This window comes from Diceros bicornis, chromosome 1 (genome assembly GCF_020826845.1).
Source record: "Diceros bicornis minor isolate mBicDic1 chromosome 1, mDicBic1.mat.cur, whole genome shotgun sequence".
Lineage (NCBI taxonomy): Eukaryota > Metazoa > Chordata > Mammalia > Perissodactyla > Rhinocerotidae > Diceros > Diceros bicornis.
The window spans coordinates 43485258-43512116 of NC_080740.1; the positions used below are offsets into that span (position 1 = coordinate 43485258).

Genomic DNA, 26859 nt, shown 5'->3' on the forward strand with positions numbered 1-26859 from the left:
TATTCCCCTCTCTCTTCTGGGCTCCAGTGTTGGGGACAAAGAGGAGGTATGAGAGAAAAAAATTAACTGTCTCTTTGCTTAATTGGGAAAGGTCATGGCACTCTCCCTGAAAGTTGCCATTGCTTCTTTGGCTCACTATGGTTTGCCACTGATGCCCTCTATGGCACCCTTCAGATGCTGACTCTTTGGTGGGCACGGTGGGTGGAGTCTTCAGAGGCCCCTCTGGAGCATCTCCACTGATACCTGCTGTGGGAGATCTAGCCCCAACCTTACACCCTCCTCCCCCATACAATTCCCTCCACCTGTGTTGCACCCCACTGCCTCTTGCTGCTGCAGAGGCAGCTAAATGCTCTCCATTTTAGTAGGGTGATGACAAGCTCATGCCAAGTTCCCTTCTACAACGTCTGCTCAATCCACGGGTCATATCCTGGCCATGACACATGGTGGGAGTGTGGGCTGCTTCACAGCCTCTGCCATGTCATTTCTCTCCAGTTCTTTTATTCCTGATCTGGTAGGCTCAGCAACAGATCAAGTGTGCCACCCAAGCAAATAGGAACAGGTAAACAAAATTCCTCTCTCCTTCTTACCGGCACCCCCAACTTTATGAGCCCATCGAATGAAAGGAACAAAGCATCTCACTCAGACACTGCCCTCTCAAGACAGCAGCAGGCTCCTCCCCTTCCCAGTCTCCTTCTGAGGCTGGGTGGGATTGGTAGCAGTAGCGTTGGTTCTGCTGCATCTTTGTAGGCTCTGAAGAGAGGTGTCTGATATCCGCTGCTGAAAGCTCACAGAGGCTGTCTTTTGTATGTGATGGTGCCCCTCACCCACTGCTGGCTCTGGTAACTGGGTTTGGGATAACAGGGAAAGTTCCATTCAACCTTCTGTTACAGACATTAAAAAATAATGTTTAGGGGCCGGACCCGTGGCATAGTGGTTAAGTCCAGCACACTCTGCTTCGGTGGCCCAGGATCCCAGGTCGGGGATCCCAGGCGCAGACCTACACCACTCATCAAGCCATGCTGTGGCGGCAACCCACATACAAAAGAGAAATATTGGCACAGATGTTAGCTCAGAGCTAATCTTCCTCACCAAAAATAAAAAATAATGTTTAGAGAGCGCTCTTGATATGATCACGTCTCTGCATTTTCTGACAGACTTTGGTTGAATATGGAGCAAATGTCACCATGCAGAACCACGCAGGGGAAAAGCCGTCCCAGAGCGCTGAGCGCCACGGGCACACCCTGTGCTCCCGGTACCTGGTGGTGGTGGAGACCTGCATGTCACTGGCCTCTCAGGTGGTGAAGCTAACCAAGCAACTAAAGGAGTAAGTGGCCTAATCGTTCCATAAGAACAAAGTCATCCGTGTATTTAGGTTTCAGCCAAATGCTTTGGTAAGCTCCCCTCACACCATTTGTTTGGGGAATTCCTAGTAGTCTCCTCATCTTCTTTTCTTCCTCCGTCCCAAGTCCTCATAGCCAGCATTCATGCTGAAGATGCCATCTCTGCAGAGGCAAAATGATATTTAAACAAAAAAAAAGAGGCAGGGCAAGTTTCGTAAGCAGAGAGTTTAAGCCATGATGGACAAGGAAAGAGAGCTTCTCTCTCAGGGCCAGATTACGCAGCAGGGCGTGGAAAGTAGACATGGGCATCACCCCGGACTTCTGTTCTTAGTATTCCAGGAAATCATAAAGAGCACGAGAGAGAGAAAAAGGCTAGAGATAGGCCAGCTTTTAAGTTTTCTTCAAAAGAAAAATGTATATTTGGGAAATTACATACAGGTAACCTGATAACTATCACCAGCAAATTTATTATAGAAATTAAGCAGACAATTCATGAATCTTCAGAATATTAAATAATGTTCACTCAGCATGATGTTGCTTAAAGCACTCTATGTCTAGCGAAAGTCAGTTCTTTTCTTGATGAGATATTAAACTGGGACACATTGCCTACCTGGATGTCAGAGAAGCATTTCTGGGAGGTTGTCATGATATGCTTGAAGAAAGGGGGGCTGGGGGAGAGGCTGTCAGGTAAATCTCCAGCAGGTTGAAGGATTAAGAAGCTGATGTCTGCCTGAGGGGACCCTGGTCAGCCCTTAGAAAATACACCAGTCAAATTACAGTTGCCGTATTGGGGAGGGAATCACTGAAAATGGGAATCAGTATTCAAAGTAATGTTAGCAGATTAGGAGGATAAACCTTAATAATTAAATTTTAGAAGAAAAATATGAAGTCTTTAAGTTATGAAAAAATATTGGGTTTTTTTCCTGAATACAGCTCATTTGAAAAAAGACCTATGGTGGGTGGGAGGCCTTAACTGATTATGAATGTAATTCACACAACAATATGACAAGACCTTGGACCTCCAACTCTTCTCCAAGCTTGGGGAAACCTCCTTTATCTCTCTGCTTCCACTCTCTTGCCTTAGAGGTACAGTCTCTGCACCCCTCCAGCCCTCTTCCTGCCGGTACCTAGAATACTCTCTTTAATGAGTTTACGCTTTTACTAGGAAAAAAAGTTTTTAATTTAAAACTTAAAAATTAAAAGGGTTACCTCCAAGCATCCTCCCCCCAGTTGCACAAAACTCTCCTGGGGCAGGTGAGCTAGGTGAGCTTGAAGGGCTGGACGTAATTGAAGGGAAAATGCACACAAATCCATAACTCAGTAAGTTGTCTTTCTACAGCAAATATACTTGTACACGTCTTTATGTACATATATAGGTATTTCTAAAAATAAATTCCTAGAAAGGGAATTGCTGAAACAGAGGGCATGTGTATTTAAAATATGGGTAGATGTTCCCTAATATCCTTCCAAAAATGTTGCACCAATGTCCACTCCCCCCAGTAGTGTACAGACATATCCATGAAGAGGAACTTTAAAAGGATCCAATAGAAAGTTTTTTCTAAAGGTTCATACTTAGAGAAAAGATCACAAAACATTCTCCTCAGTCTCCATACCATGGAGTCTGAGAGGCTTTCATGAGTTTTAATAGCTGTTTTATTGGTGAACTGTTCAAGGTTAGAGTCTTGGCTGCTCTCTCTGTTGGTGATCCTGGGATAAAATATATGTAGGCTAAGAGACTACAGTTCTTCCATTGTCTCTAAAGCAGAATGCTGTAGACAGTTGCAGTTAGGCCAATGACAAGATAAAATATGAGAGGTTACGTTGTAGACCCTAGTCTTTTACTTACTGTGTGCCTCAGTAAGGTTGGCAAAACTAGAAACGAACAGAAAAATCCACTAGTACAGACGCAGTACACTGTACCCTTCAGACTCCAGGGCACCAGTAACATAGAAAGGTGCAAGAGGAAGGATGGAAAACACTAGTTTTTCCAGTCCAAAATTCTGACTGGGAGACAGTCTTGAGTGCCTTTTCCTACTAGAATACCTTTACTGACTCCTTATAGTTACTATTTAGAAATGGCAACCTTCAGCTCTGTTGAAGGCCTAGTCTACAAGCCTACGTATCATGGGTTGAATTGTGGCCCCCAAAAAATATGTTGGAGTCCTAACCCCTAGTACCTCAGAATGTGACCTTATTTGGAGATAGGGTTTTTACCCAAGTAATCAAGTAAAAAATAAGGTCATTAGGGTTGGCCCAAATCCAGTATGACTGGTGTCCTAATAAAAGGGGAAAAGTTGAACTCAGAGACAGACACACACGCAGAGAACACCATATGAACAGGAAAGAAGAGATCAGGGTGATACATCTACGAGTCGAGAAGCACCAAAGATTGCCAGCAACCCACCAAATGCTAGGAGGGAGGCAGGGAACAGATTCTCCCTCACAGCCCTCAGAAGGAACCAACCGTGCCAACACCTTGATCTCGGATTTCTAACCTCCAGAACTGTGAGAAAATAAATTTCTGTTGTCTAAGAACCCAATTTGTGGTACTTTGTTACAGGAGCCCTAGCAAACTAACATGCTAGGCATATGCTCATATATTTTCATATATATTATATATTCATATTTCACATGGTCATATATTATAATTAAAGTTGATTAGTCCTTTCTGAGGGCTTCTTTAGAGAGTAGAGTCCTGTTTTCCTCCATTCATATGTGGGATTCCAGTCATCAGTCAACCCAATTACCCTCAAATAGTTTTCTCGATTGTGTCATAATTCACTTTGACACCTAATAAACCCTTTAAAAGCAGACCATAATCTTTCTTCATCTATTTGAGCCCCTCACTAAGTATTTTTCTTAAAAATTTGACATGCAATACCAACTTGCAAAGTGCAAAAAGTAGAATGCTCTTATGTATTTTTGTTTTTTATTCTTTCTTTAAACCAGAGTCAGCAAACTATAGACTGTGGGCCATATCCAGCCCACCATCTATTTTTGTAAATAATTTTATTGGAACACAGCCACACACAATCATTTACATATTGTGTAGGGCTGATTTCATGCTACAAAAGCAGACTTGAGTAGTTGTGACAGAGACTGTATGGCTCACAAGCCTAAAATATTGACTGTCTGACCCTTTATGAAAAAGTTTGCAGGCTCCTGTTATAGACAATTAAATTTTCAGTAGGTGAGTCTGGCAGAATAAAATGAAACCACAGAATTCTCTGTCTTAAGGATGAAATGTTAAGACTAAGACTGACCACTTCTGAGAAAAACAGAGTGCTTGGGGCTGATGGAAGGGTATTGTCCGAATCTGATCTCACAGGATTAGACTTAGGCAGACGAAAGTTGTTGAGTATATGCAGTGACACTTGGCAAGGAGAACACTGGGCTTCTTCAAGCCAATATCGAAAATTCAGCAGTCAATTTAAGAATACTTGCAAGTCATTCATTTAGTTCCATGTCCTGGTTCATGAGAGCTGCTACCATTTTTGATCCTAATTGTGTTAGTTTTCTACTCCTATAACAAATTACCACACACTTAGTGGCTTAAAACAATACAAACTTATTTTACAGTTCTGTAGGTCAGAAAGCCAGAATGGATCTCTCCAAACTAAAATTAGGCTCCATAGGCTGCGTTCCTTTCTGGAGGCTGTAGAATGAGAGTCGCCTTCATGCTCATTCGAGTTGTTTGCAGAATCAGTTCCTTGCAGTTGTAGGACTGAGGTCCTCGTTTCCTTGCTGGCTGACAGCTGAAGGTCATTGCCAGCTCCTAAAGGCTGCTGCATTCCTCGGCTCACAGCCCCTTCTCCCATCTTCAAAGCCAACAACAGCAGATAGAGTCTTTCTCACACTTTGAGTCTCTCTGACCTCCTCTTCTGCCTCCTCTTCACTGTTAGAGACTCATGTGATTAGATTGGACCCACCCCAGTAATCCAGGATAACCTCCCTATTTTCACATCAACTGATAAGCAATCTTAAATCCATCGGAACCTTAATTCCCTTTTGCCATGTGAGGTAACACAGTCACACCTTCAGGGATTAGGATGTGATGGCATCTTTGAGGAGCACCACACTAATAGCACAGAGTTCAGTAAATGCTGCTTATTCCTGTAAAGTCAGAATCAGTTTAATTTACTTTTTTCAAGTTTTATAATAATGTGTATTTTCTAAACAGATTTCAGTTTCTGTAACCTGTGGCTTTTAACTTATTTTCTTAACTTTAAAGCATATTCTGATACACATCCTTTTAGGTCCAGAGTAAATTGAGTGTTGCCATATATTGTTTTCCCTGTATACAAGAAAATACCAGCACGTAGTGGTTAAGTGCACGTGCTCCGCTGCTGGCGGCCCAGGTTCAGATCCCGGGCGCGCACCGATGCACTGCTTGTCAGGCCATGCTGTAGTGGCGTCCCATATAAAGTGGAGGAAGATGGGCACGGATGTTAGCCCAGGGCCAGTCTTCCTTAGCAAAAAAAGAGGAGAATTGGCATGGATGTTAGCTCAGGGCTGATCTTTCTCACAAAAAAAAAAAAAAAGAAAGAAAATACCAAGTTATTTAATTGTTTTTACCCAACATGGAAATAGTTTACCTGTTTTGTGTTACTTACTTTGTTTTTCTCTGATTGCTAAAGTAATACAATTATTTTAAGAATTCAAACAATTTAGAAAGAGTAAGTAACATTTTGGAGTAAATCCTTCCAGATTTTTTTCTGTTGAGGTATATGTGTATCTCTCTCTCTCTCTCTCTCTCTCTGTCTCTCTCTCTCTGTCTCTCTGTCTCTCTCTCTCTCTCTCTCTCTATATATATATATATATGCACACACACACACACACACATATACATATTAGGGAAACTTCTATCTCATAGATATTCAAATGTATTATCATTTTTAATAACTGCCTTCATAGAAATAATTATAAATTATTTACTCAGTCGTATTGATGAGCATTTAGGTTACTTACAGTTTTTCACTAATGTGAATATTAAACATCCTTTTGGGTACTTTTGATTATATCCTTAGGAAAATTTCTGAACTGTAAGGATGAAGATTATGCACATTGGTAAAGCTTTTGGATTTATTGCAACTTACTGTAAATTATCATGAAAAAAGGTATACCTACTAATTTATAGGAGGAGCCCCGTATCAGAGAGCTCATGTGTTTTGGTCTGGTTTTCTCAGACAGACAGTGGAACGTGTCACACTGCAGAACCAGCTCCAACAACTTCTAGAAGCCCAGAAATCAGAGGGCAAGTCACTCCTTTCTTCACCCAGGTAATACCAGGAACATCAGTGGTTGGCGTTCTTAAGTATCTTTAATCTCTGAGCCTTCTTTTGGACTTCCTTTTAATATCTTTTAAGAAGATGACAACAGAAAACATTTTATTCCTATAAGGAGGAATGAAAATGATAGAAATAAGATGTCATAGGAAAAAGGCACTGGACCTAGGGTCAGAAGACCTGGGTTTATCTCTGGCTCTGTCATTTCTTCATTGCATGACTATAAACAAGTCACTTACTCTTTCAGAGTCTTTCATTTCTTCGTCTATGAAATGAGAATAAGGATATGTAGGTTCATAAGGTTGTTGAAGATGGGATTAATTGAGAAAATTTGTGCAAAATTGACATTTAAACAGTAAAAGAGTAGACAAATTTAGTAGTTATAGCAAAAGGTATGAGGCATACTGTACTTTGGTTACCACTACGGAGTATTTGCAGACTGCTTTGAGTAGACATTAAGTGATTATTCTTATTCCAATCTTATTGATTTATAAGTTATTAGTGGCAGTAAAGGCCATGCAGTGACTTATGGCCAAGTCATTTTAACCTAGTAGGAAATCATCTCATATGTCCTGCATCCTCCTTTCAGTTCACCATCCTCCCCAGCTTCCAGAAAGTCCCAGTGGAAATCCCCAGATGCAGATGACGAGTCTATAGCCAAAAGCAAACCAGGAGTCCAAGAAGGGATTCAGGTTCTTGGAAGCCTGTCAGCATCCAGCCGGGCTAGGGCCAAAGCAAAAGATGAAGATTCTGATAAAATCTTACGCCAGTTACTGGGAAAAGATATCTCAGAGAATGTCTGCACCCAGGAAAAGCTGTCCTTGGAATTCCAAGATGCTCAGGCTTCCTCTAGAAATTCAAAAAAGATCCCTCTGGAGAAGAGGGAACTGAAGTTAGCCAGACTGAGGCAGCTGATGCAGCGGTCACTGAGTGAATCTGACACAGACTCCAATAATTCTGAGGACCCCAAGAGCACACCTGTGAGGAAGGCTGACAGGCCCAGACCGCAGCCCATTGTGGAAAGTGTGGAGAGTGTGGACAGCGCAGAAAGCTTACACTTGATGATAAAGAAACACACCTTGGCATCAGGACGCAGGTTTCCTTTTAGTATCAAGGCCTCCAAATCTCTGGATGGCCATAGCCCATCTCCCACCTCAGAGAGCAGCGAACCAGACTTGGAATCCCAATGTCCAGGCTCAGGGACTACTCCCCCAAACCAGCCAACTGGAGACTGCACTCAGCCCAGCCCTGACAGCACTGCTGCCCAGAAAGTGGCCACAAGTCCCAAGAGTGCCCTCAAGTCTCCATCTTCCAAGCGCCGGACATCTCAGAACTTGAAACTCAGAGTTACCTTTGAGGAGCCTGTGGTGCAGATGGAGCAAACTAGCCTGGAACTAAATGGAGAAAAGGACAGAGATAAGGGCAAGACCCTCCAGCGGACCCCTGGGAGTGGTGAATCAGGGGATCAACTGAAAAGGCCTTTTGGAACTTTCAGATCCATCATGGAGACACTAAGTGGCAACCAGAACAATAATAATAACTATCAGGCAGCCAACCAGCTGAAGACCTCCACATTGCCCTTAACCTCACTTGGAAGGAAGACTACAGACGCCAAGGGAAATCTGGCGAGCTCTGCTAGCAAAGGAAAGAATAAGGCAGTAAGTGCTCTTTGGAGAATATCCCATTTTTTCCTTTGAATTAATTATGTTGTTCCTAACACTACAGATTGTTGATCTTTGCCACCTTGAGGGAATCCCAAGAAAAATTCCAAAGGGATGCATGGAAAGCCAAATTCATGTGTTTCTAATAAGATATGTCATGTTAGAGTACATACCCTTTGCTCTACCTTTGGAAAATACTCTAAGAGAGAAAGATTCAATAAATCACAGGAGATTATATTCTGGTCCCTAAATTTCCCTGAATAGTTTGAGTATTAGGAGTCCTAGACTGGGAGCATTTCTGCAAGATTAGACCACCGATCGATGTGAAATCAGGCACCCTTCTTTGGCCCTGATTCTGCTTCAGGCAGAGTTTGTTCTCTTCATGTGACTGGGTAGTTTGTTCTCAAGCCTGATTAAAGAGCACATAAGTAGAAACTCTATTTCTAAAGACTTACCTACTCAACTTTGGAATGACCTTTGAAATGAATACACCACAGGGACCTCCACATTGGCATTTTATGATTTAGGCCCCTAAGTGTTGATCAGGAAGCTACAGCAGTGTCAAGTGCTTGCGAGTACACAGGGGATGGCAGAGTGTGCTGTGAACTACATTTTATAATTGCATTTATTGGAAAACCATGTGCTATAATCTGTGGTTTAAGTCCAGTGAATAAGAGATGCAAACATCTTTATAGGCAGTGTTTCCTGTGTGTTCTGTTCACACCATGCCATCAAAAAATGGTATAGCAGCCAAAATGTGAAACTCTCTGAAAAATGGAAGGACCCAGAATATCCATCATGCAATCTAGAGAGTCACAACCTGCATAATTTATTATTTGCTATAAGGTAAAATCCCATTATAGTGAGATCTAAGAACTGTCCAAATTCTTTTTGCGATACCAAAGTCAAGTTTTAGTTTTAATCTCTCTCTAATTAATTGAACACCAATTTTAATTATACATTGATTTCCACTATGAATTGTCTTTCTTATAAAGCACTGTAGTGTGTATTTGTTTCAGCTAGAAAAGTCACACTTGTGCTCCAAACACCAGTCCCTTTGGGTTAAATGTGTCCAGACTTACATTGCTCAAATAAAATTTTTCCAAGTAACTTAATGGATTCTCTCACTCGAGAAGAGAAGAATTATCTCAATAGTTCTCTGTGCTCCTTAAAGGGTATATAAAGCTTCTGTCCTCTGTCTCCTGCATGCCTCCTGTTTATTGAGACTTGTGCATGTGCTGAGCTTGTTGCATGTTTTCAGATGACGTTTAATTGCACCTCTCTAGGAGATGTACGGCAGCTGCATCAATCTTTCCTCTAACCCGCTGATTGAAGAGCATCTGCGTAACTATGAACGGTACGTGGTGCTAGGGGATGCATTGCACAGCAGTCCCATGCCTTCGCTTTGAATTGCATGACCTTTTAAATTATGGTCCTGGAGCACCTTTAGCAGGGGCTGACACCAAGGAAGAAGAAAATTACAACTCATCCCCCAAATAAAAGCAGGCAGACTTGTAACTGTGCCTTAGAAAGGGAGCAAGTGCCCAACTGGAAGGGCTTTATTCCAGCAGCAGAGGGCAGAGGAATCTACTAGGCTCACAAACATACTGTGTTTCCCAGTTGACTTTGGCTTTCAGTCTTTGTTTTAATGAAGTCAAGTACCAAGTAAGTATAGAAATTAAATTTCCTGTCACGGGTGGAATAATCAACCTCCGATCAGAATCAGAACTTTGAAACAGAGCTGAGGTTTTATTTTCTTGCTGATTATAGACTCCTTTCTATAAGGAGCTCCTTGGAGCTCCTTTAATCACCGTTCTGTTGCTCTTGGGAGAAGCAAGGCCCTGCTATTCTGAAATTGCTCTAGCTGAGCATTCGGAACCACAATGCCAGTCAATGAGCAAGTATGGGAGTGCCCACCAATAAAACAAGGGTCTTTCTCAAAGAAAATGTTTACAATTCAAAATGCATGGACTGTGTACATAACAGGATCCTCTTCGAGTTCCCCAGTGGTTCAGGCACTTCCTTGGGCAAAGTCCTTCTGCAGCATAGCTTTCTTTCCCCCCCCCAGGAATATGCACCACTCCCTGACCGAAGCAGGAAACGGGAGGAGTAAAAAGAGAGCAGTCAAGGGAGAGTTAATGCAGTCAGTGCCTCTTGACTGGTTGATTTCAGAAGAGTTAAACCCTCAAACCCATTTTAAAAGAAGACTATCACTGGTAATCATTTACATTAAATTAAATTTATATTAATCATTTAAATTAAAAGAAAAACATGACACACCTTTTGGCACTCCCAAAACCCTCCAAAATGGTTGTATAAATGTGTGTATGTGTGTATATGTATATAATTATATACACACACAAATATGAGTGTATGTGTTGTAGGTATGAATTTTAGTTCAGAATACTATGGTGCAAAAAATGCCAGTCTCCTTTTTTTCCCCTCTAAATCAAATTTAATCTGCTCCAGATCTCTATTCAGGCTAGAGGAATAGAAAATCTCAGCCATTTTAGGGGGTGCCCTTAGGGGTCTGATTAATTGAGTAAGTTGAAGGAAGTGCCTTGGAGCTTCGGTATTTACTGGTCACCAGTGTTCTGCTTGGATCAGGCTCACATGTTGCCTAAGTCTGGGCTGCTTCCGGCCACACTGGGACAGGAAACCTTGGTCAGTGCTGAGAGCCCAATGCCTGGGGTGGGAAAGAAATAGAAAAAAATACCCATTCCCTTCCCAGTCATTGGTATTGGCCCACTTCTGATTTTCCCAACCTATTTTCCCCACCCCCATACCCTTCTCTGTCCCCATCTTAGTTTGGGTGTATCTTCTGGTGCCTGTAAAATTCTGCTTTTTCCTTAAACAGAAGTTACCAGCAATACCCTGAAGCAAGGAAGCACAAAGACTTGGCAAACTCTTTGGGAGGGGGAAGGAGAATACCTCTCATTTCTTCCAGGCGCCTCTAGCACCTGGAAACAAGACAATTAGTATCACAGTAGATTCTTCTGCCAGAAATATTTCATCCTGTCTTTTTACAAGCAAGGGAACAGAGCTGAACAATCTACTATAATAGGATTACAAAAATCAGAGCACAAAATGAGGTTATGGGGCTACTCAGATATCTGACACTAGGTTAACACTTTCATACTCAGTTTAAGGAACAATCCTTCTGAAGGCTCAGTTTTGAACCTATCAGATTCACTGGCTTTACGTATTAAGAGTTTGATTTCAGTGATAAACAGAAACCCAAAAATAAAAATATTCAGTGTATTTAAATAGCATCCTGACCCCTTCCCTTCCCTACCTTATAAATTCACCCATACTTCATCATGGTTTTAGTTTGGCATGTGTTCTGGAGAAAGTGGAAACCCACTCATTTGTTCATGCTAGCGAAGGGAGGTCTCTCTGCTTCAGTCATAATCACACAGAGGCAGGGAGAGCCGGCCCAATTCACTCCTCAGATAAAGTAAGGATGGATATCTCTAGTTGAAATAAAGATTCCTCAGAGAAATTAAAACTAGCATGGGAATGTAGGCATAAGAAACACCTAGTTGATCCTAGTACCCACTTCATTTTGCCTATGAGACCCATAGAAAGAGCATCCCATAGAAAGATGTAAGAAAGAAAGGAACTCAAGTGTTCATCTGTCAGTGATGCCTTCAAATCTTGGCCCAAGAATTTGCTTGAAGGCCACATGGCTCCTCTTGGGTAGCAGGGATCATATAACTTTGGAAACCAGTGGCAGTATTGGGTCAGAGTTGGCTCCAAACCTTATGCCGCTGAATGGCCCTATCAGGATAGCCCTGGGAGAAAGAGTGGGGCAGTGGACTGTAGTTTCAGGCACACACTGAAATCATCTTTTAGTTCCTAAGAAATTTTTATTTTTCCTGGTAAAGGAAAAATGGGGGCAATAAATACAACATTTTAAAGAATGTCAGCTTTGTGAGGGGATTCTGTTTGCTATTTATTTTTCTCAATTGGTCACAGCTTGCTAGCAAAGAATCTAAATTTTCTTTTCAATGTCCTTTAAAATTAGATTCAACGCTATTACTTTGAACAGCTTTCCCGGTGTGTTTCAACTGCAGAGGATGACTTTGTTTATAACAAGCAGATTTATCTTTACTTTTTCTTATAAAAGACAAGTTAGTTTTGAGTTATTACAACTCCAAGACAATGTTTGCAATTGTCTTGAAATGACAATAAGACATTCATTTCCCAGAGTTTAAGTCTATCTGAGATCTATAACACATGAAGTGAGCATTGATTCCAGTTACCGATAAGCAAAGGGCATTGACCCCTGGCCACCACCAGTCACACCCTCTCTGACCACAGTGGCACTGGGGCCTGATGGGTTAGCGTCAGAAAACCCCTAATCCTAGCACCAACATGAGAGTAGATTCCTTAAAAGACGTTAAGCAATAAACACCATTAGTGTGGGTTTTGCTGCCAAAGAATTAGCCACACTGGGAATATACATCTGGAGCCAAGAGCTAGTATCAAATATTTTGCATAGATGTCAAGGTTGTTCAATAACCACTTCGAAGAGTGGTATGTTTGGCCGAAGTGATGTCAGAGTATGGCAATGGTCAACTGCTGTGCCCAATAGGAAGTCAGAGTTCTGGGTAACCCCCAGCCCCACCCACTACCAACACACACACACATATTTCTGTCCTTATTGTCAGGACACCATACTAAACAGAAAAATAAGCAAAGAGGTGGAAGACATTGGGAAGGTAGAGGTGAGGCCCTGGCTGAAACCTGTTCCAAGCAGAGCGTACCCACAGCCCCACTGAACAGCATTTCCGGAATCATGATGGACAAATGCAGTCAGCACAAAAAGGAATCCCTGATCCTGCTGAACAAATGCATCCTTGCAAGAATTTCTCTGGATATAATAAAATAACCACATTTAATCTTGTCTTAAATTTTCAACCTTAAAATATTTATTTTTAACCCATATGCTCTTTAAGGATTCTTGAAGGAATAATCATGTAATTACTCAGTCATAGGTATATTACCATAGTTCTAGAGTGAATCTCCCAAAGCAGGCCGAATCTTACCAATGTAACAGTTCAGAAAAGTTTGTTATAGTGCTAATGCTAAAAGGGTATTTATTAACACTGTAGACATTAGAGTTTCTGCTCAAAAACCATAGTTTCAAATTCTAAGCTCTGTTTTTCTGTGTTTTCATTTCTAATATACTAGTTCGGGGGTCCAGAGCCAATCAATTAGGAAGAGTTGATACCAGGTACCTCTGCTCCAGAAATCCCTAGAGTCTATCTGGCCTCCTTCCCCTTCACGCCTCCCCATGTTTCCCCAGGTGTTCTGTGCTCCCTGCACAACTCTCATCCCTCCCACCTCCATCTCTCCCTCCCTAGGGTTCAAATTAGTTTCAGAGAGGAAACCCTTATTTCATACTGAAGCTTTGTCCCTATGACTTGGAGGAGAAAGGAGACCCCAATCTTGAACCATTTCTCTAGATTACGTGAATTAAGTAACAGGTTCTCCTTTGAAACCGGCCACAGTTTTGCGTTGTCATTGGCTGTTGCATAGTAGAATCTTGTAGAGAAAAATGCCCACGTTATGGGGAATAGTTAAAATGATCAGATCTTTCCAGCATCTGGGCACAACTTAGCGAACTCTTTATAAAAGCTGCCATAGTTCCCAAGACTGATGAGATCGCGATTCACAAATGGAGTTTCTTTTCATAAGCTCCTCACACCCTCTGGGAAAGGAGAAAGCATATTCTGCCTCAGGAAGACAGTGAAACAGAGTTTAGTATCACAGTGTGATGAGCTGAGACATAGAAAAAGCTATTGCAACTAAGATCCTATGTTCTGTCTTAAAGCACTACCCTTGGAAGAGAGGAAATAAACATGTGGAACACCCATGAACTATAGGTAGGAGGGTAAGGAGGGGAGATCTGCCTTGGAAACCAAAATAATCTCACTAGAAATACATTCTTTCAGCATGCTAATCCTGGTTTAACTGTAGTCACAAAACTTAAGAACAAACAACTCCCTTCTCCCACCTCCACCTTCCCTTCCTCACTCCCCCCAGGGTCCAGTTTTGAGTTGTGGAACTCCAAAGGGGATACATGTTCTATTAGTGTCATATTTGCACCACACATCTGCCACCACTAGGGTGTCTTTGTACGTTAAAAGAGCAGGGCCTGTCTATAAAGTCTGTTACAGCTGGAGTTTTAAAGAAACAGCAAGTCTTTTGAGGTTTACAAGTACCAAATAGAGACTTTACCCAGACACCTTCCGGTACCTTCACCAAGCATCCCTGCTCCAACCACAGTCATTTGGGATTTTCCTTCCCAGGCTGAGAACAGTATAGATGTATAACCTTCCTGATCACCACTTCCTTGGATTGCCAGTGCACTCATTTCAGCAGTATCTTTAGCTCTAAGCCGCACATTTTGCTGTCCTTTTATTCAGGGAGATCATAATCGAGAGAATTAAAAGAGGATACAGTTAAAATATGGTAAGCTCCATGAAAGGTATAAGAACTCCCTGAGAGTAGTGACCATCAATAGCACCATCCTACCCTCATTTGTACCCCCAGCGTCTAGCTTGGTGCCTGGCACATGGTAGGGACTTCATAAATATTTGGAGAGAGAGAGAGCTAGAGAGAGGAAAAGGGGGAAGAAGAGGGAAAAAGAAAACAAAAAGGACTGAGTCTGTCATCCCACGGAAAGAATGATGGGCTCTGTATAAATCTAAGCCTTTTGCTTACAAGTCCACCTACCTACAGCAAGTTTCAGTTTAGGTATTTTGAGTACAGATTTTCATTCTTTGAACCAGAATCCCATTTCTTAGTAGATGGGATTTATAGATATGCTCTCAGTAAAGCTCTGAAAGAGATCACAAAAGTAGCAAAAGTCTCCCTGTTTTGGTTATCAGTGGAAATGTAGTGTATGCCCATGGGCCATTTTAGACTAATCCTCTAAGTTGCTGTCTGGTCAACGTGGGCTATGGAAATATGGAATCCATGCCTAGATGAGTCAGTGAATTAGATTACTTGAAAAACTGTTATTTAAATTTAAGCCTTCTTTCCAATTTTGGTCACTGAGAATATGATTTCATATCCAAAAATGAAATCAAGGAGCAGCAAATTATCTGAATAATCCATGCCAGAATTACCCAAACACTTTTGTTCTTTTGAATACTGGTAATTCAAAACTAGGTAATTGAAGGGTTCAGGGAGGCTCGAATTATCCTGATATTATTCAGATAAATGCCTCAAATTAACATTTTACTTGGTATAGATTCAGGTCTAATCATGCTGAGTTTTGTCCTGCAGAAAGTGTTCTTTTGAGTGTTTTTGACCACAGCACCCCTTATATTAAAGCAGAAATACTCCATCAATGTCTAAATGATATTATCCTTAGACTACAACCTAAGCCTTCTTTTTAACTTTATTTTTTAAACTTTATTCACTCCCTGAATCAACCACTTGCTTTTAACTTGAGATGTTTTCTCTAATATTCTGTATTTCTAAATAACATGCTCATACAGATTTTCAATTTTAGATATTATCTCTATTATCTATTGGCATCCTACTGTAGAAGATAAAAATGATAGCTAACACTTATAAAGCACTTAAAATGTACCAAAGAATATTCCAGGAGCTTTATACATATTAACTGTTTTAATCTTCACAATGACACGATATGGTAGATACTATTATTATTCAAATTTTGCATATTGGAATCCAAGGCACAGAGAGATTATATATGTTGCCCAAGTGTACACAGGAATGATGGCAATAAATTGTGGAACCGGGGTTTGAACTCAGCCAGTCTGCTTCCCAAGTCCATATTCTCAACAATGAACCAAATTTGTCCGTCTCTATTTTAGCAGTCAACACTGCCCCCGACCCCAACACACACATCTACTTCCTCTTCCCACCATCAATATAGTTGTATCACTCTTTGGGGTTCAGTCGGCATTTGATGTTTATTATTATTATGGCTATCTAAATATTAATCACAGTGGATCCGTGCAGTGTGCTATATTACATTTCCTTTCTCATATAACTTTATGTTTTCCCTGGAGATAATGATTTTGATTTCTTTGTTTACAATTCATTTCTAAACACTCTGCTGGAGACAGAAACCGTCTTTCAGTGCTTACAGACTCTCAGGTCTCTCTCAGTTTCAGTGTGTTCATGGAGACACCCTCTTTCCTCCTGCCCTAGTCGGGACTGCTCCTATCTGGCTTTGCTACACAACTGTCATCCTGGAGTTTCCCATATACATCATTCTGGGAATTCCTTTTGCTTCCCTCCTGTGTAGAGCCCTATTTCTTGAATATATCTTTTCCTTTTTTTTGGTTTTTTCTTTTGCTTTGGTAAACACATCTTCCTAATGCTAAATTTTTTGAGACTTTGCCTGTCTGAAAAATATCTTCAATTTGCCCTCATATGGATTAGGAATGTTTGGCTGGGTATAGAATTCTGGGTAGGAAATTATTTTCCCTCAGAATCTTGAATACATGGTTTCATTTTCTTCTTGCTCCTAATGTGTCTGTTGAGAAGCTCCTTTCTTTCCTGATTGCTAATCCCTTGGAAGCTTTTATGATTTTCTCTTTATCCTCAGTATTTTGATTTCTTGATACTTTGCCATGCTTCCATTTTCATTCCTGGGGTGTAGGCACTCAGAAGGCTTTTTCAGTCTGGAAACCTATATGCTTCAGTTCTGGGAAATGTTTTTGTACCATTTCTTTGAAAATTTTCTTCCCTCCAATTTGTCTGTTTACTCTTTCTGGAAATCCTGTTATTCTAATTTTGGACACACTGGACTGATCCTCAGATTTTCTAACTATTCTTCTGTCTTTATCCATACTTTTGCTTTTTCTACTTCTTTCTAGGATATTTACCGAATTTCACCTTCCAACCTTTCTACTTTTTATTTCTGCTAAAATATTCTTAATTACTGATAGCACTTTGTTAGTTTTCTCTTTGTTCCTTTTTTATAGCATTATATATGAAAGACATTTAAATTTTACAATCAAATACAAATACAAATGTATATTTTTATCTTTCCTTCCTTTTTACAATAAAGGTGGCATGCTAAAGACGTAGTTTTGCTTCTTGCTTTTTTTCATCTAACATGTTGGAGGTCTTTATATATTAGTATAGAGAGAGCATTTTCATTCTTTTACATAGCTACATATTTCATTATATGAATGTACTATTTTTAATCCTTCATTTTTACTGAGATTCTGGTCTTTTTCTTGTTGATTTATAGCAGCACTTTATATATTACATATTATAAAGATTAACCTTTTGTGATATGAATTGCAAACATTTTCCCCAGTTTTTTTGTTGTTGTTGTAGTTAATTTTTTGTGGTTAAATAATGTTTTGAAGTTCTCATCACCTCCCTATATTATCTCTATTCACTTTGACTTCCATTTCTCTGTTTATTTTGGTCTCTGGCTTTCCTTGTAGTGCTTTCCTCAAATGTCTAGTGATCCCTAACTCATTCATATTTAAGAACAAGAAACTAAAGCTGAATAGAAGCTCTGGCTTTATGGGTAAGGCTTATTGACTGGTAGATGTTGCTTCCCACCGACTGGTGAGTACTAGGCTCTTTTGTTGGGAAACTCACTAATTGGTATTTGTAGCCTTTCTCTTGGCCAGTTGGTTTCTCAAGATAAGGAAACTCCAGTCTCCTGCTAGGGCTCATAAACCTGATTGTGAGGAACCTGTGAGTCAGAGTAGCCTGAGATGCGTTGAGAATTGTGTTCTATAGGGAGACTTTCATTTAATCACATGGTTTCCACCTCCTTCAGCTGAATTCAGAGTCTCTGGTTTATGCCTTGCAAAATGTAACCTCCAGTCTTCCTTCACCTTGGGAAAGGAACAGTCTCCTGGCTGCATTGTGTCAGGGAGGTAATCTGGGGTAGGAACTGCTACTTCCAAAAAATTTTCAAATAATCTTCCCATTTTCAGCACCTACACAGCACCCACTGTGACCTTCAGAAGTACCTGGTACTTCTAGTTCCTGCGTCTTGCAGTGAAAATCAGTTTGTTGGGTTCTCTGACTGTAGGCTTAGATTTCTGCTTTTTTCTGCTCTCTAGACCAATTCCACATGTCCATCCACCTTCTCGTTTCTGAAGTATTATTGGCATTTGTCTGTTATCATCTCCTCTCCCATTTCCCTTATTCATTTCTTTACTTTCATTTTTTATTGTTGTTTTGTAAGAAAGGGCTGATGAATGTCTGTATTTAATCCACCGTGTTTCATTGGAAGTCCCTAGAATGTCTTTTTACCAGCCAGATTTTTCTTGCACTTTTTTCCCTTCCTCGCCCATGGACAACTCTCTAAAGTTCTATTCAAAGGCAAAAGTAAGAATAACTTTCAGATGGTGATAATGATCAACTGTTTACTAGAACACTGAGAATAGACTGCATGGTCTTTGTAAGCAAGCATGATTTTGAGGCTATAAAACTAAACTTGGGGTTCTCCATCCAAATATGTTCTCATATTAGAAAGTACCATTACCAGAAACAGTTTGTTTTTCTCTGGTGTAGCAACAAGAAGGAATTTAGTAATATGTAAGTTTGCCCACCCTCAGGAGATAGCTCCTTTCTGAAAGATTTTATACCCAGAATGGGACTAACATCTCATAAAAATGAATTCATCTACCCAGAGGGAAATTCACTTAAAAAGCAAAACTGTTCCAAGTTTTGAGCTTGTACTTCTTTCCATAGGCTAACTAGGTATCAAGTATTGAGGGAAAAACAGCATTATTGTTCCCTAGTTTCTTCCTTTTCCCATAGATTTACCTACTTGTGGTCTTCCAACATGCTACTACTCAGAAATCACACACTCAAAGAGAAAGCATCTTCTTTAAACTATTAATACTGAAGATTATTGGAGAATAATAGGTGTTATCAGTGAATCCAAGTAAATAAAATATAAATATCTCTTGTTTTCACTTGAGCAGCAGTACTATACTTCCTATCTTGTTTCACTCTGATAAAATTCACTTGACTGTACAGTTTTGCCTGGATTCCAATCACTGTGATTGGGAAATTATTTCCAGAGCCAAATTAAAAACTGTTCAGTAAGTGTGTGTTATTACATGACTATTGCTTTTATTGTTTAAAGAATGGTTTATATGAAAAGAGAATAATTTGCCTACTGGAATGAAGTGTTTTTCAGTGTGGTTTGTGTGAGGATAATTTCCATTTTTTGTGACCTGTTTAGTGGTGTCATACGTCTTGTAACTTGACCATAGTTTTATCTAATTTTGGCCTTGTGGTTTCTCTTCTGCTTAGGCATAATGACATGAGTAGAAAAATGAAGAAATCCTACAGCATAAAGCACATTGCCGAGCCAGAATCAAAAGAACTCTTCTTATAAATCACTTTTTTATTAACTCTCATTGCTGCCCTTTGGACACCATTGGAAATTTCTGGACTATCCTCTGTGGAAATAGAACCATGAGAACAATGCCTCACCAGCAGAAGAACAGAATATCAGAATGCCTTAAATTTATAATAGTATACTATACAAGACACATTTTGGGGTGATATTTGTAAATATAACTTGTTTTTAAAGAGATACTGTTTAAAAGCATGATTGGGCAAATGTGCGTTTTTTCAGATTGGATTGATTCAACCTACCCACAGGGCATTCACCAAGCCACTGATGCCATTTTGTATTTCATCAATTGCATGAGTGTTTGCTAATGTAGGTTGAACTTCCCTTTCCCCATAATATGGGCAGTTTGGGTTCAGCTCCTCAATGAGACCAGGTCCGTGGTATTGTTTTCTGTCAAGAGTGTTTTTCTGTCATTTCTACTTTTTGTATAAAGGAAATAAAACAATGTTAATAGCCACCTATAAGCTTGGGGTACCTACTTTCTAATAAATCTGTGATGTTCTGATTTCTAAGGGACTTGGAGAGTATTTTGATTACTGATATTTTATTTCAGGAACAAACTGTCCAGTTTAGCTGTTTTCCCAGAGGGGTCCAATAAAACATTCTAGTTTTCATTAAGTACTAAAGGATCAGACAACTATATAAAGTAAGTCAATTCCTTCTGTCTTCTCAAATCGCAGCGTTGACATGAGGAAATACTCATGACAACTAAGGATTTAGCCCCTTCTTGGGTCACTTTTTTCTACCTCTAACACATTATGAAGCCTGTCTAATCCCTTTAGGAGACAGTTTGGAGCCTGAGTTCATAACAGCCCTACTGTTGATGCAGCTTTTAATCCATGTAAGCAGTAAGTTCCAGATGGTTTCATCCTATCATGTAAAAATATATTTCTGTTGAAACTTCAAGAGTTTTATTTTCAAAGTGTTGGCATGGCCTATAAAAGGCTTGTCAAGTTTGAGTTTGAAAGTAGAATGTATTCTTACTAGTAGGAGGGAGCACTGTATGCTATTGCAGTTACTAGCAATGTTACTGCAGTCAAGTGTGGACCATTCTGTATGCTGTGTGGACAAAATAGGCCAAGATGCTGAATTAGGAGGTAATCTTGCATTTGCAGATCATCTGACAAGCCTGGATTTGATGAGATGCAATGAAGTATAGAAGAAGGAGCTAATATTAAATGCCTTAAATACCAGCCATGCTTGTGTGGAGATATTATTACTCATTTTATAGATTAGAAAATTAAAGTTCAGAAAGTTTAAGTCATGTGTCGAAGATAACACTACTAGTAAATAGCAGAATCGGCTTTGGTGCAAATTTGCTCATCATCCCAACTACACTATCCTGTCTGTCCTACACTATGTTGTCTCCTTAGTACCTTGCCCACTGGGCTAGTACACAGGAGGCATGAGTTGTGAAATTGGCTCTACTTCTGGAGAACTCTTGGTCTTGGGCAAAGGATGTTACCTCCTTGATAAATCTGGAAAAGGGCAAGACTGGCCTACGTACACATCTAGGAGGTAGGTTCCTTCCAACTTTGAGAGTGACATGTCTGTGAATTTCCCCAATCTGCTCTGTCCTTGTTTGGGTCCTACGAGTTCCTGTTGTTAGAGCCTGGTGCTGTGTGTGGTTCTGCATTCTCACATTGTCTTTGCCTCAAGTGAGATGCCCTATTCTGGTTTTGGCCCCTTGGCCTCATGTGCCCTCTTTGATTGCTTCCTCACGTTTCACTGCTCTGTCCTAGTGCTTGATTTCTAATAGAGACTTCATGGCAAGCACATGTGAAACAGGGATTCCAACATTTTCTGCTTGGTGCAGAGGAGTCATCTGTGAGCCAACCTTTGGGACTTGGACCTAGAATGGAGCCTGCAAAGAAAGGCAATCCAAAGAGTGCTCTCTCTGTCCCCCAGAGGCCCCAGTTTTGTTCTTAGACAAACTATATTTTTAAACCTGAAAGTTGAAGGGGGCTGGGCATTCTGCAGAGATTTTATGAGCCAGACACAGAGTTCCCACTGAAACACAGCAAAAAAAATTTCAAGGGTTTGAAAGTAAGAGAAACCACCTTGACCTAGAAAACTCGGGCAATTCAATTGTTTATTGACACTAGCATTTTAGATACCACAGTACTAAGACCAGAAGAACAAAGGAAAAAAAACGGTAAAATAGGAAAGTCGAGCAGGTTCAGATGAGCCAGACTGCAAGACAATGCATTCTATGTTTAATGAGGTTGCTAGGACACGAAAAATGCTGGTTCTTAAATCACATGTGTACAATATCTTTTTACTGTCCAAATTCCTTATGAAATGGATAAATTATGTTTGCTTGAAATTAATACAAATGATGTTTTCCTTACCACAAACTTAGTTTTGTGCAGAATTTTTAAAATGAAAACACAAACTTATTTCTTATAGAAATTGAGACACATTTACATGTTAAAGAGAGTGTTTCCTTTTAGTAAGCAGAGCTTTGAGGCTCTTGCCCCAACTCCCTCCCATTGGGCTAGTAAAATGAGTAAAGCTCTATCTGCATGCCTAATTACATGCAGCGGAGCAGGAAACTCAGCTCCATTGTAAAAAACTATCACAACATCTGTCAGCGTCTTGTAAAGACTGGCGTCTTTTATGTCACTAAAGGGACTTGCCAAAGTTCAACACATCAAATTAAGAGTGTTTCTTAGAAAAGATAACAAGATACCAAACCTTCACCACTTTGAATGGATTGAATTCCCATTGTTTATTCTCATAAAACATTAGTATCAAGACCTCAACCCTAATAAGAAAGTTCTAGGTTTGCATCATGGAGTTGGGAGTGGGGATGAGACTCTCAAAGGGTATCTCCAAGCAAATTTTGATAATTTTTTTCTCAAAGTGAATATTCATAAGCAACATACTGGATGGTACAGGCTAGAGGAAATAACTATAAAATAAATATTTTAAAAATTCCCTGAAAGACTCCCTGATACAAAGTAGGTTAAATGTTATTTCTTCAGTAACTACCTATATGCTTCACGTTAAGTTGATAAAGCAAAGTAAGAATAAGGAATTCATTACAACAGGGTTGATACCATTTCCACCCATAAAAATGGAGTCCATGCTATCTATTGCCCATAACTCTCATTTGTTCATAGCTCTGTCTATATGTATGTGTTATGGCTATATTATTTCCCTTTATTCTTTTACTATTGCATAGTTTTATATAACTTTTCAAGTACTTGATTCCTGTCTCCTAATGAGACCATACGTTTGTTGATCTCGACAGAATCTTTGTGTCACCTCTCATAGATGGTGGTTAGTAAATATGTACTAGCAACTTTTTTCAATACCCTTGTATCCATCTTTATCTTCTTCTCATTTCTTCCAAATCTTCTTCCACAACCTCCTCCTTTTCTCTCTCTCCTTCTCTTCTTTACTCTTGCCCCTTCCTCTTTGCTGTCATCTCCCCTCTGTTTTTTCTCTCTTCTCTGTTCTCAGTTCCCAAGATCTCTAAACCCTTTATCTAGGATCTTCCTTGGAAGAAGGCTGGCAAAGGAATTGCAGTAAGTAGAAATGTGCTATACCTATGATTACAATGAAAGGTAAATCACCTCTTACCTTCTTGCCAGAGCACGTAAGTAGAACAACCATCTTTCTACATACTAATGTAGTCAACAAACTCTGATTGAGCCCATGCCAAGAAAGAGGCCCTGTGTTAGGCACTGTCCTTGAATAGAAAAGACCCAAACATTGGTATCAACCATAGCGGGGCATACAAGGATAGATAAGTTTACCAAATTGTGCATTTGGAGTGATTGCGGAAAAAAATATTCTGACTGGTTTATAGCAGTGGTTCTCAGACTTTGCTGCACATTAGAATCACCTGGGAGAGCTTCTAAAAATCTGATGCCCAAGCTGAACCCCATAACAGATAAATCCAACTCGCTGGGGTGGAACCCAGGCATCAGCATTTATAAAAACTCCCCCAGGATTCCAATGTGCAACCAAGTTTTAAAACAAGCACCTTGCTACTCAAAGTGTGTTCAGGCACTATCAGCATCGGCATCAGCTGGGAAGATATTAGAAATGCAGAATCTTCTGGCATTCACCATGGCCTTTATTTTTAATTTTGTGACGCTGTGAACTATCTACTGAGACAATATTTGAGAAGATAGTTTGACAAAAAGGACCCTTTCTCAAAAAGAGGGGAAGAATGGTGTACCACTAAACCTGTGGTAGATATGGAGAAGAGACTATTGGGTGTTTTAGGGAAGTGTCATTGGGGTCGTGGCACGCTCATGTTTGATGTGTCTATAGATTGAAAATCATACTCAGTACTAGTATTTCATATGGAGGAGATTTAAAAATCATAGTTATAGAAAGTAAGGCTTCTTTTCTGGATGGGATAGGTAGAAGACAGAACAATAATTTTTCAATAAAGGACAGGGTCAATAAAGGACAGGGTCATTGTACTTTTATGTTTAGTCATAATGTGGCTAGCTGTTCAATTGTTATTTCTCTAAATTTCCTAAAATCTATGTTTATAGAAGTCAAATCATCAGAAAGCTACCCATCTGGCAATGTCATAATCAAAACAAAAACACACGAAAGCAAAGACTAAAACCCACTCCCCAACCACTTCTGCAGGGCTCCCCATAATATGCCAGCAAGGTGCAGGACATATTTTATGTCCACATTACACAGTACAGTGCTACATTGTATGCCAAATACGTTCCTTTGTTTACACAACACACACACACACACACACACACACACACACAGTGAATGCCTACTTTGTGCACAGCTCTGTCCCAAGTGGTGGAAATGCAACCGCAAATCTATGGTAATAAATGCATGGTGCTTTTGATGAAATGTGGCAAGTTGGAGTTAAACAGGATAAATCTGAAAAATACAGCAATCTGTTGTGATGTTGTGCTCATATTTATATTTTATAACTATATTTATCTTTTCTTTCTGTGGAGTTTGTTCTTGCTGTGTTCAGCCAATTAGTAACAAAGAAGGAAGAATTAAATTCTGCTCTTTGTGGTAGTCAGTGCTAGTTGCCTTCTCAATATTTTTTCTCCCTTTCTTCCTAATTAAGAGAAGTCAGTTAAATGTTCTCAGGTAAAATTACTTTCCCAGATGCCCTTGAAATTAGGAATGGTTATGTGACTCAGTCCCGGCTAGTTAAAAGTCGGTAGAAATCAGAGAGTGGCGCTTTAGAACATGTTTAGAGGAAGAAGCTCACCTTGCACTTCTGTTTCTCCCCTTGTACTTCACCCCACTTCCCCTCTGGGGTGGAGCAGCACCTCTTGCAGCCATGAGAACAGAGTCACGTGCCAAAAACGGAAAAGAAGGAAGGAGAAAGAACCTGGTTCCATGAGCAGCTGGACTGTCCTACGTATTATTTGTTAAGTGAGTGAAATAAGCTCTTTTCGTTGACCAAGTCACTGAGCTGTGGCTTCCAGTAGAAGTAGCTAAATATAAACCCTATTTGATGTCCTAATCATACAGAATAAAGAGTGTACATCCAGGTCATTGGAATAAAGCAACATTTCAGAAATCGTATTCTATCTACCACTTGGTCTAGGAGATGTTTGGCTGTGCTCCAGGATTAGAGTATATTTTGCTAGTCTGGTAAACAGTGCATAAGAAATCCTATGATACATTGTGATGCACCGCCTTCTGAACCAAAGGACTCATTCTCCAGTTGCTGGCAGGACTACTGGCCCAGAGCCCTCAAGTGTTAGCCTTTTCCGGGAATTGCTCTTTTTTTTTTCCAGAGAGCCACCTTGCCCAAGAGCACATCCTTTCCCAGGGCAGCCTGTATCCAAAGTCTGGTCAATGTGGGGGTATATAGGCCCAGGACCTCGCCCAGCTCGAGACAACTCGAAGAAGCCGTACCAGATCCCAACAGTCATCTATAATAAACTTCCTGCAAACCAGTCTCGAGGTCAGAGTCCACTTAGCAGGAAGCTCAATCTGTGGCAGCATTATTAGCATGTTCAAGTCTTGAAGAATCGCAGAGTATAAAAGAAAATTGTTTAATTGTGTTTGGTGCTGAAACTGATTCGTAAACCGGAGGACTTTCTTTCAGAATGCTTTCACATCCCCCAGAGTGGTTTCTCTTAATACGAGTTTGTGACATACTGGAATCATTTTGCTTAATTGAAGTATAATTGACATACCATATCCTATTAGTTTCAGGTATCAATTTTAGATCATTGTACAAATATGGAATTTAGACTTTCTATTATGATGAAGGCCTAGTGTCAAATCAAAATGTTTGTGCCAAGGCAAAACTATTTAGCCAAATTCCAAAGAAATGCAGCCAAAGTCATATTCTATTTGAATACAACTTCATTTGTTTGCTAATAATATCAAACTGATACTTAACGTAGTAGCGTGTGGTCATTATTACTATAATGTACCATTCCCAGGCTCCTTCCATAGGCTATGAGCCCAGATGTAATCCTTCAACTCCATTTCACTGCTGATGGTTGAACTACATCCTAAGTCCTCAAAGAAATGTCATCTCTGAACTGTGGCATTGATCAAAAATCAATGTAAGAAATAATCATACAGGAAAAAAGTTCCTATATTTTTTTATAAAACTGTTATTGAAACCATCATGTGTTTAAAAAGCCAATGGATCTATAAGGGGCCATAAAAAAAAATTCTTCTTAGAGTTAGTGCTAGGAAAAAATCTGCCTCTATAGAAAAACTGGCATGCTTCTTTCTATTAGCTAATAAGAACCTTATATAACTTGTGTTTTCCTTTTTGTCTTGCCTGCCAGGAAAAGGTCAAAAGTAAAGTTTGTATTCAATCTCAGTAGCAATCCTTAGTTGTTTTTTCTTAGTTGTTTTTCTAATCTCATATAATGCGATTAAGTGTCAAAATGAGAATTACACATCTGAACACAGCACTACATATCCACAGCCAAATGGCCTTACTGGTAGGTTGTCAAACTCAGAGAATCTTGGAACATGTTCAATCAACCCTTAACTCGATCGAGCAATATTTTCCAACCCACAGACAAGTGGGCAGAGATTCAGAAGTGAGTTCTCTGTTTTACTCAACTTGTCTTCTTGCTCTAACCCAGATCCAGGGCCTTAGTCCTACACCCTTAGAGCCTTCATTGTGGCCACTCTTGTGTCAGCACCATATATTCCTCCTTGTGGTGGCCTTGGTCAATCCCCCTGAGCTCTCT

The 26859-nt window shown here is 40.0% G+C and overlaps 1 protein-coding gene across 3 annotated transcripts in view; it reads left to right on the top strand.

Moving 5' to 3' along the window:
• SNCAIP (synuclein alpha interacting protein) overlaps positions 1–20194 on the top strand; it is a 144467-nt gene extending 124273 nt beyond the window's left edge. For 2 of the 3 annotated variants that reach the window (XM_058539252.1, XM_058539263.1), the window contains exons 8-12: positions 1155–1324; positions 6527–6619; positions 7215–8283; positions 9573–9643; positions 19573–20194. In XM_058539252.1, coding sequence (XP_058395235.1) covers positions 1155–1324; positions 6527–6619; positions 7215–8283; positions 9573–9643; positions 19573–19657 — 1488 coding nt within the window. In that variant the 3' untranslated portion in view covers positions 19658–20194. The remainder of the gene's footprint in view (positions 1–1154; positions 1325–6526; positions 6620–7214; positions 8284–9572; positions 9644–19572) is intronic. The other variant, XM_058539274.1, reaches the window with a different exon arrangement.
• The last annotated feature ends 6665 nt before the right edge of the window (positions 20195–26859 follow it).